Source organism: Phlebotomus papatasi, chromosome 3 (assembly GCF_024763615.1).
Source record: "Phlebotomus papatasi isolate M1 chromosome 3, Ppap_2.1, whole genome shotgun sequence".
In the NCBI taxonomy this organism is placed as follows: Eukaryota; Metazoa; Arthropoda; class Insecta; order Diptera; family Psychodidae; genus Phlebotomus; species Phlebotomus papatasi.
The window spans coordinates 69,504,639-69,516,159 of record NC_077224.1 but is presented as its reverse complement, the minus strand read 5'-3'; the positions used below and the strand labels follow the sequence as shown (position 1 = coordinate 69,516,159).

General features: G+C 33.3%; 1 protein-coding gene across 1 annotated transcript in view; it reads right to left on the bottom strand.

Moving 5' to 3' along the window:
- Positions 1-2,454: 2,454 nt before the first annotated feature.
- Positions 2,455-11,521, bottom strand: part of LOC129808139 (uncharacterized) — a 47,247-nt gene continuing 38,180 nt past the window's right edge. The window contains exons 2-3 of the mRNA XM_055857895.1: positions 8,520-8,903; positions 2,455-3,519 (exon numbers count right to left, since the gene is read on the bottom strand). Coding sequence (XP_055713870.1) covers positions 2,792-3,519; positions 8,520-8,903 — 1,112 coding nt within the window. The 3' untranslated portion in view covers positions 2,455-2,791. The remainder of the gene's footprint in view (positions 3,520-8,519; positions 8,904-11,521) is intronic.

Sequence of the window (11,521 nt, the reverse complement as noted above, 5' to 3'; positions counted from 1 at the left end):
GTATGGGACGCATTTTTTCTTGCATAATTTGCATTATTGGAGCACGTTAATTAATTTTAAATACTAGAATAAAAATATTTCTGATAGAAATAAAAATGTTTCATCTTTTATTTCATACTTAGAAATTAATATCAATTTTATTTGTACAGTAGTGTCATTTATTGTCAATCAGTTATATAAAGTATTTTTTTCTTATTTTCCATCTACCTTTCTTTACTTTTTATAAAATTCTAAATATTGCAATCATGATCATCAAATTCCTCACGCGAGTAGATTTTCTTGCAACTTTTAGTTTTGAACTCATTGATGGCTCCTGTTTGATTTTATGACAACTGCATGTTACCTATTTTATGTATTTTATCCTCATTTCTCAGATAAAGCTCTCGTATTGCCTTTTCTGGAGAACTTGTGAGAATTGTAGAGGATATTGCTCGAGAAATTTTCGAGGAAATAGTTTTTAACGGGATTTAGCAAAGGGCGAATATCCTCTGGAGAGTAAATTATTGATTCCCAAGACATTTATGGTTTAATTGTCTCTGTAGTTGGAGACATCTGCTCCACTGGTAAAGTTTGCCCAAGAGGGAGATTTCCGGTAGAAACTGGGCATTACTCTCCATTTTGACAATAAAAAATTGCACGCCACCTCCAATCTTGTCGAAAATCAACGTCCCATTCATCCCCTTTCAGGTGTCCCAAACATTCCGCGGGCAGTTTTTGTATTTAAAACCTTTAAGTAAAAAACAAGAGCGTATAATCTCTGAAACTTTTATAAAAATATGTTCCCAGATTACACTGCTAGCTAGTGAGATAAAAAAGTTTTGATTATATATAGCTGATATAAAATACAAAGAGGAAAACTGAGACGTCAAAATATACAGTTTTTATCAATTTTTAAAAAAGTGTTCATAAAATTGAGGCAATAGAACTGAAGATATCCATTCTTTTAGTCAAGATCTTATTGTTGCCTACGATTGTGTATTGGTTAAATCCCATTTATTTTAATAATAAATGAAAAAATTGTCTTGTCCCACACTACCCCTGTCCCAGACCTCCCCGGTCTCTCCTAAGTTCTTTTAAGATTTTTTTTATAATTATATAATTTTTAAATCATATTCTACTAAACTTGTAATTTTAAAAGACCGTAAACGTACAGATCCATAGCTTCATCAAAGGGTTTTAGCTTATCTACCACATTGTTTTTTTTAAGAGTCTCTAACAGTTTTAGGTCATAAGGTTGAATTTTTAAAATTTTTAAATGAAAATTTTGGTAAATATTGTTCAATTGCTTTACTTTTATCTGATTAAGAATTCGTATATAAAAAAATGTTAAAAAACTTGAGAAAATGTGTTTGATTTTTAGTCTTTGAAACTTAGAGGTTATTAAGGGGGTTTCCCTAATTTCAAGGTCAGAAAATTCAGAAAACGCCTATATTTTTTTATTGCTTAATTAAACAGATTGATAAAATATCTAAGAATACACCATACAAAAATTTGAAGCAAATTTGTAGTATTTTCGAAGATACATAAAAAGCAAAACATCATCGAGCAGATTTGCAAGAAATCGGGCAAATATTCAAAAATTTCAAGCACGTTTTCTCTAATTCCCTTTGCTACAATTTTGTCGAAATGGTGGGAAAGCTGGAAAGCTAGCTAACTAATTTAATTCGGAATTTAATTCTCTTTTATTTGAACTAAAAGAAGTGTTGTAAACCTATTTTTCTATATTTTATAGCATGTTATAAGGTCAAAATTTTGTTACAAAAATGTTTTTTTTTACAAAACATTCCAAAAAAGTTACGATTTTACGATTTTTTGGGGTTTTCTTAATTTATTATGTAATAATGAAATACATTTTGACATATTGATGATTTTTTAGTTACTTTTTCTCATAATAGAATTTGAGCTGTAGTTTTTCCGCCAATTAGGGAGTGCTGTGACGAGTTGCTTAAGTAAACTAAATACTAATCCGCTATTTTGTACTCCCTCTGTCCCGAAATAAGTCGTTCATTCTTTCATATAAATTGTACTAGCAAACGTATGACTTTTTTCGGGACAGAGGAAGTAATATTTTCTTTCGAAAATATCTGTTTAATTTAAGCACTTTATATATGTGCAAAGATATATCAAAAACTGCAAGATTGGTAGTTACTTTGTCTTTCAAAAACAGTTGATAAAAATACGGGGTTTTTTTTAGCCTTTTAATTAGAAGAATTCCCTTAAGAAATTACGCACACGTATTTCTTTAATAGTTGTAGAAAAATAGTTATAGTTGTGTAGAAAAATATCTTTTTGATGAGAAAATATAGGAAATTTAACGTTGACTCTCGTGATTCTCACAACAGGTGCTTTTATTGGTAATGCAGTGGACATTTATGCTATATTGACTTTTCAGAATTGGACATTTTTATAACCTGAAAATTTATTTTCGACAACCTTTATTGAATTCAAATAGAATTATTAGAAAAAGTCTTTTCTTTATTGAATAGTCGTACAAAAAAAATTATATAATATTACTTAAACAAGTTTTTAAAATTTCATTACCATCACTAAATCCAAAGTAATACATTTTACTTCGGAAATTCTTATTTTTGCACTTTCGAAAAGTGTCCCATACTTTCGATGGGCACTGTAGTACGTGGAATATTATTGGGTGTTCTATGCCTTGTTATCTTCAATCAAACAGAAGTTGAGCGCAAAATAATGCTTTCTATTTGATAAGACAAGAGAGCATATTGGGCTGTTGGTGCTTTAGGATAGAGAGAGAGTCTATATTTACATGGTTTGTCGATATTCATGGCATAAACCTATCATCGGTGAAAGTTAATTGCTTCTTGATGAGCTCCTTCTGTCTCAATTCACGCTTCAGGAGATAAATGAGTGATCCCATTGTGATCACTGACAATGAGATTGCAATCACAAGTCCCGTGTACCCTCGACCAGATGGGATCTCACTCCCAGAGGCGAGATCGCGATCACTCACATGATCATCGATCAGTCGAGAGAATTTGGCCTCACTGAAGTAGTCCGAATCACCAATCATATTCTCAGATTCTGCTTCTCCGGCAAAATCTGAGCGATCAGGATCATTTTCTTTTGTGATTAACTCATTTCGGTGCACCATCCTAAAGTTTCTTTCACGGCCACTTCGTGCGTGCTCTTTGTGCCAATCTGGGGACATCACTGTTGCTCCTCCACGTCCAGGAACAGCAAAACTTGCCCTTACTGTGAGTGTTTCCGGTTGATATGTACAGACTACCACAAAACGTCGAGTACTGTGAGTGAAGATACCCATATTCTCCTGCACAGTGATCAAGGTTTTAACTGTGTATTCCTCTTTATTTACTCGGCTACCGCACTTTTCGTGATCTATGCGCATTATATAGCTAGACCGGGGATCATTGGCGTCTCCTTTAATGCCACAATTGCTGCCCTCGGCGATGATGCGACCACCAAAGAAGGGGCCTGTTTCCACTTCGATTTCTGAAGCATTCGGAAGGCATTTTGTGGCATGTGCAGCAACTGAAAATAAAGCAATAGAATTTGAATCTTAAAAAATTATTGAGTTTATTTATATATAATAAAGGAGGACAATATCTCAGAGAAGAATTTCAACTTCTTTTTCAACAAGCAAGTGAGATTAGTAGACATGCATTATAATTTTTTCTTATTACAAGAATGCAGTCCTCCGTTCTAAGCTTTTTGAAGGTCCCTTGATAAATTTCGAACTTTAAAGAATACAGTCAGAAAAACTAGTTGCCTAGGTGTCCTAGATTAGCTTATCGTAAATGAGAGTCTTTTCGTGAGCAAACGCGGATTGCAGGCAAATTCAATTTGATGCTGAAGTTGGGAGATGTTTTTTAGGAATTACACTGAGAAAAAAATGGGGATGCGATTAACTTTTTTTCCTCGTAACTTTAACACTTTTTAGGTGTAAAAATATATAATTTTTTAATGTTAATTTTCCACCTTTTTAAGGGTAAAATTAACATGAAAAAGGGTAACTTTAACCCCTAATACAGCTAAAAAGCATAATATTTACACCGATTTCGGATCAATAATGCAGGGTAAAATAAACATTTCCGGAATGTTATTATAACTTTTTCGGATTTCTCTCAGTGTATGAATAAAATTTCTGAGATATATCCAGATTTTGTGTTTAAACCTAAATATCTCGGATTTGGATGAACTATATCGGTAAAATATAGGTCAGAATATTCTCTATAATTTTGCTGAAGAACTTGATCTTATTGCTTCCTCTGGAGTCAAACTAATTAATTTTTTTTTCGTTTTTTAACTCGTTTTTTTAATTAGAGCGCACCTTATGTCTATGTGATGAACTAAAACAATATCAAAGGAAGATTGAATTTTGTGAAAGCTTTTTTTTTAATTTTCAATAATAAATGGTCGAGTAAAAGGGATCATACACTGAGAAAAAAAGAGGCTGCGATTAACTTTTTTTCGTCGTAACTTTAACACTTTTTGGGTGTAAAAATATATCAACATTTTTTTAATGTTAATTTTACACCTTTTAAGGGTAAAATCAACATGAAAGAAGGGTAACTTTAACCCATAATACACCTAAAAATGGTAATATTTACACCTTTTTCGGATCAATAGTGCAGGGTAAAATTAACATTTTCGGAATGTTATTTTGACTTTTTCGGATTTCTCTCACTCAGTGTATCAGTACCTGTTGTGTACTTCCACCAGCAATATTAATGAAAAACTAATTTTTTTTTTAACAATGAAGCGGCTAAATCGGACAGATTTTTAGCAAACAAATGTATGGACGAAATATATCGCTCCTTGGAAATTACAAGGGGTCAACTCATTTTTTTGCGATTTTGAGATTCTAATGCACTTAGAAAGACAATTTAATAAATTTTCAGATGATATAAGTCATTAAATTTCGTTATTAGAAATTTTTTTCAAAATTTTAATCTTTTTAATTACTCGCATAATTTTGTTTGAAGTAAAGGGGCACAAAATATATTCATCGTTCAAATTTTTGTGAAACAGGGGACTAACTCAAACAAGTTGATCCCTTGTCATTCTAATTTCAGCAAAATTTGCACATCATTTAGAACGACAAGGATCTAACTTATTAAAAAGCATATTTTGAGAGGTAAAAATATAAAAGTTTCGATGTTTACATTAGTGCTCATACAAATAGAAAAGAAATAAATTGTTTTTGTTCAGTCATTTAATTGAGATACTTATTTACACAAAGTTGAATCTTTCATGCTGTCTTCTGAAAAATGGCCGAAAATTAGTTGGCTCCTTGTAATTTCCAAGAAGCGATATAGATATATGTTCTCTACAATTATGCCGAAGTAATCATCAAATTCGGTTATACGGGTGTCGAGATAATTGAGATTGGTTTTTTTTAACTGTGGCGCCCCTATCGCTGGTTCTGCGAAGTTCAAAATGATTTAGAAAGTTGTAGTGTTTTGTGAGAGCTTTCATTTACGCCATCACTCATCAAATTCGGTTAAATAGAACTGGAGATATAGCATAATTTCGTGAACTTTGACCCCTCATATCTCCGGTTCTCTTGCAATCACAGCAAGCTCCAGCCACTTTTTGAAAACTTCATAGCCTATATCAGGGGGATGACATTAACTCTGAAAAATGCGACCAGTTTTAGTGTAAATTTTTACCTGTTTTCGTACACATTTCACGAGATATCTCCAAAACTACGTAGGATGACAATTTGGGGTTTTCGGTTGCCCATTCCATATTAAGTTAGCTTTTATTTTGTATTTGTATTTTTTTGCTAATTCACTCCATAATAACAGAAAACAGCTAATAAACTCCAAAGTATTTTTGGCACGCTAGAAACATATGGAAAACACAGGATACGCCATGGCCCTGGCCTATATTACAATTACAACACTCTAAATTTTTATTATATTATATTTTGATGATGGAATTTTTGAGAAAAATACCGGAGCTAGAGTCATTTTAAGAAAAAAATTAACCCTTTTATTTCGGGTAAAGGGGGTCGGTGTCCTCAAGTGGGGGATGGGAGGTCAATGCACCAACTTTCAATTTTTACCCGATTTATAACCTTTTCCGAAAACCGCAAGTCGATAACGCTCTTAGCCCTCTTAGTTCTTGAGTTATTACGCTCGAAAGTCCGGACTCCGGACGGCCGGGAAAGTTTTTAGCCAACCATACATATATACGTGATCAGGAAGTGGCGAAACACATTTTGGCAAAGTATGAGCCTGGTTGAGGGGTCATGTGATTTTGTAAGGATTTATATATGTGGGATTGTAAAGAACCTCAACTTTGGTGATTTTAAAAGGGTATTTGAGTTTAGGATACTTGCTTCATGCAGTGAATGTTTTATTGCTATTTAACTTTGATAAAGTGTCATTTAAGCCTTTAAGGAAGAGAAGGTCAAAATTTCGGAGGTTACAAAAAAAATGTTCTGACGTTTTAGAGTAAAAATAATTGTAGGTGTCCGTAGGAAATTTCTTTTGATCACCATTCCGGTGACCCACTTTAAAAGGCTAATACATTTACGCTATTTTGGCTAATAGGCTAATTCAAAGAGTTTTAGGTTAAGTTATGCCTAATCTCAAAAATTCAAAACTGAATTTTTAATTCGACTAATAGAGAAATTACTTGATCAGCACTAACTACAAAAAGTTCTCAAAGCTCTTTAAATTTGAAATTTATTTTATTACATTACGAACATTCAGATGTAATATAATCTAATCTAATAATATCTATCTATTATAAAAAATCTGACTATTCGAAATAATTTCAAGGTGTTTCTTGAACTATCAAATTAAGACGTTGTAAATTTTTGAATTTTATAAAAAATTTGCATAAAGTTTTTTTGTTTTGGTGATGAATTTTTTTCAAGACATTACATAATAATTCTAAAATAACGTGTTTTCGAAATATAATAATGAGGCTTACTAAGACAAGGTTAATCGAAGCTTACAGCTTTCCGGTTTTATCAGAAAAAAAATTTACATTTTGAATATATTTTTTTGTTCGGAAGCAAACCACTTTATTAATAGAATAGATATTTTGCTTTGAAAGAAGAAGCAGAAAATTGGTGGCTTGCGCGTTCGAAAGCTGAAATTACATGAATAACAATTACTTGAAGTCGAAAAGAAAGCAATATATGCAACTGCGCATTTTTTTTAGACAAACGGTATGAGATATTGACTCTGAATTTCGATGACCCCCACATAAATGAACGTTTTCTACGGATGTTCTTTGAAATCAAATTTCTTGATTGATTTCCAAGATGTCCCCAAAAATTTCACTTTTAAGAGCTTATCGGAAAATCCGTTATTTTGATTTTTTTGAGTTCAGAGTTAAACCGGTAGGGAAAGGCATTCAGATTTTACACACACTCTGGCTTCGAACACTTAATACTCTCCCTCCTTTAACCCATTCAGTCAATGTACCAGAAATACTTGAGATAGAATGTTCATATTTTGGGATTAGTTTCCTACAGATTAATAGATGAATTTTTTGAAAAGAAAAGAAAATTATCCATTATGGTGACGAGGGGAGCCGTCCTCAAACAAGCGACCTAACGGTCACCGAATTTAAATTCTGTGCATTAATTCATTTCAAACTATATTGCTTTAGATAGAGTGACTATCCAAGAACACCAATTGGGAACTAGAATTCAAATCAGGAGAGAGGAAAGAGGCCAATTTTAACAAATTCGACGAGTTGTCGTATTTTCCGTCCGCCATTTTGAGCAAAAAAATTGCATGACCTTCTACGAAGCAAGAAAATAATAACAAAATGTATTTTCATCTCTGTCGGACTATTTTTCTCAAGTAATTGAATAACTAACGTTACTAAAAATCCATTCCCGACAGCAATTTGGATAAAAATTGCCCAGAAATAAATCATCTAAAATCACTCAATTTGCGTATGATGTATAATACCATGGTAAGGAATGGGTTAATGAATCCGACTTACAGTATACTCTCTCAAATTCGGGCATATGGAACCGAAATGTCAGCCGAATTATACAGAAATTCGGGCGACAAACTTTTTGAAATGCAACGATTTTTTTATTTATGTGCATATAGATATTGAGTTTACACACTCATATATAACGTGAATTGCATGAAAATCCCTCAATAATGCAAAATTACATCAAAACTAAGACAAACCATGCCAAATTTGAGCATATTTGATTCATTTGATATATAATCATAATCAAACTTGAAAAATGACAACAAACTTTTTTCAAATGTAACCGCTTCCCGAATTAAGAAGTATCCCGATCTTAAAAGTGCCGAATTTGCGAGAGTCTACTGTATTTATGGGAATATAATTTTAATAGGTAGTTTTAAGTCGCACATTTTCTGTAAAAATATGTCAGATTCATTGAAAGAATTTGGAAAATTAGAAATATTCGAAGCCAGAATATGTGCGAAGCCTGAAAGCCTTCACCCAGATTTTTTTTTTTAATTCATTTTGCGGTCGTTTTCAGATAATTACAATATGAAATGCTAAGAAGTGTTACTTACACCCTTTGGTGGGAATTATGATTGTTTGTCCACGGATTGAAGCTTGATCTTCTAGGGAATTTTCCTCGCTAAAGTCTGCCCTGGCTGATGGTCCTCTGGATTCTGGAGCTTTTTGCTCCTTCACATGAAAGGTGTATTTCGTGGCCATTCTCAAATTGTCAATAACCATTGAATACTGCCTCTTTTGTCGAGAACCGTCAATCTCATTGTCTTGAAAGATCTTAGATTTGCATCTGTGGGCGCCCCATGCTTGCATCTCGCAGTAGAAGACGGTGAAAGCTGGTGTCTGAGCAGAGATTGTTGGCTCCTGATGTGCCACCTCTTCGATCTCCCATGTGAGATTTACGGAGCGATAGTTAGGTTCTCCAGATAGGGATTTAATGTCTGTAAAGGAAAAATATAAATTTCCTTGTGTGAGATGAAGCCAAAAAATATGACGATGTCGGGTTTGCAAGAATAGAGAAAAAAAAAAGTTGTATGTTAATTGCACTTTCGTGTCTGGCTTGGGCGCAAAACAATAGTGACTTAGAAGTTATTTCCACCCAAGAACAGCTCATAGACGACAACACGGATGAATTATTCATTTGCCATCATTCCCGTTACTCAGGCACTTTATGCCATTCAATGCTTTCTCTTCAGCACCCAACAGTTTCCTGATCATTTCCCAGTTTGTACCTAGAAAAGGGCTCTTCTGTAAACCAATCCGTCAAATAATACCACGAGGTGTGGATTCTCAGATGCACTAAACGATCTTCAGTGGGAACCCGTCAATTGAATACCCTATCTCTACACCAAATAATACAATATGACTAATTTGTCAGAAAGTTTATGATTAATCTTCCCACACAAGAAGAATTTTTATTAATTGCCTTCAAGAACTACTGTAAAAAAAAGCAAACAAATTGTTGTCATTCCAACATGCCACCAAAGAGTCTGAGGAATTACTTTTGGTATTTTATTTAGATTTCTTTTACAACCTTTTAGAAACTTTTATTATACATGAAATTATTCTGGTAATTAATTAGATATGAAGGAATACCTGTTTAAATTATAATTTCTATCACATCATTGATGGATGAGCTGCAAGGGGCTATAAATGGACTTTCAAAGCAAACGCTCTTGGCAATTGCTATAAACCGATATAAATTGTATTTATTAAACGTGAAAATGCTTATGCAAATCAGTGGTGACATAAGTGAGATGTGTAGGAGGTTTATTGCAAGCATGATAAGAACTCTAGAAATATAAAATAATTTTGTTATGTATAGATAAATGATAATAGTAATTATTACATACATTTTTATTAAACTAATTTACTTTCTTCAGTATCAACTAAATTAGGGGAAATTGGGGCACCACCGAACACGGGGTAGAACCGAATACTGTGATTTTTTAATTAGATGTTAGAATTCAAAGATACTACTGGAATGCGTCTCCACACTGAAATGGTCATGTCACTGTAGTCCAAGTAGTTTAGAAATAAAAGACAGTGTTCTGTATTACCCCATGTTCGGAACAACTTTCAATTTTTTTTTTTAAATTCCTTATTTTGCTGAACTTATTTTAGTTTTTCATTGATAAAACAAATATTAAAAAATGTGACTGTTACAATGGAGCTACAAGTCGAAAGATTCGAGATAAAGGCAAGGGGTCTTCAGTAACCCAGTATAATATGATCTTTGCATCAATTTCTCATGAAATTTTGAGTTGTGATTCTTTCATAAATCACTGATTTGGGTAACTGCCTCTGACCGCTCTCAATTCAGTCAGTACGACCAGTCCTAGTAGATTTTTTCCATGTTTCAAAGATATATCTCAACATTCTTCTACTAATATTTTTTAATTTAACATGTTAACTTTCATTATGCAATATTTTGTACAGGATATTTTTGAAATTTCGGTTTCAAACTGGTTTTTATGCTATTTCAAGTGTGTTAGCCAATGATGTAGCTTGTAGCGGTATAGCGGAATTCGGAATGAAAACCACTATCCATAAACGAATTGGTGGTTGAATTATGGTGCTAGTGGAGAATTTTAATATAAAAAAAGTAGCTAAATTCAAGAGGTTGGTTCAGTCAGAGTGTAAACGTAGCTCAGATCACTGAATAGTGTATCCTTCTTCAATAAACAGTTTAGTAAGGTACAAAACAAATGTAATTAGCCCAGTTGTTGATCTAACTGACTAAATTTTAATCTTAATTCATGTTTTTTTTTTTCAAAAACCATTAGCTCATGTACCATTCCTGTTGTCAGATTTTGAAGAAATCGGTTTAGGAGCGTTTTTTTCTAATCTTTTCTTTGTTATTTTAAAAGATCCTATATCGGTATGCGAAAAAATCGTATATCAATGTAGCACCAAAGCTCAAAGTAGCCCCACCTCTCCCTATATCCTGGTGATTATCAAGATTCAGGGCTATTTTTCTCCAAACACTGCAACGTCTGAATGATTTCTAATAACGTTTTTCAAGGTTGAAGACTAGACAAAGACTAGACGGATTGAAGCAGATTAACCAGCAAATGAATTTTTTATATGTATATAATTTGTAAAAGAAAATTTGAGAAACCATTTCCAAATCTAAATCTTAAATAGTTAATGGTTTGCTCAATATTATTTCTAAGGCAAATTTATAACATCCGAACTGTATGATTCTATCCCTGGTTAATTCTGCTCTGGCTTCCTCTTTCAATCGATTGGCGCAAATGTAGATTTGTAGCACGAATGCTACAGGCCTCACACCAGAACATGCTGGAGCACCTTTAATCGCTGGCCTTCCGAAATTGAGTCCCATTGCCCATTCCAAGATGGCCACGAATCTGGCGTCCTCCTTGCTTCGCCGGTAAAGACCAACTGAGGAACCGATTCGATTTTGCGTACGGTATAACTCGTCGAGCACTCATAACCCCATTTAGCGGAACTATAGTGATATCATAATTTGAGCTTAGTCGCCGTTATAGCACCCCTTAAAGTCACCACTCCAGCTGAACAGTAATTGGTAACGTTG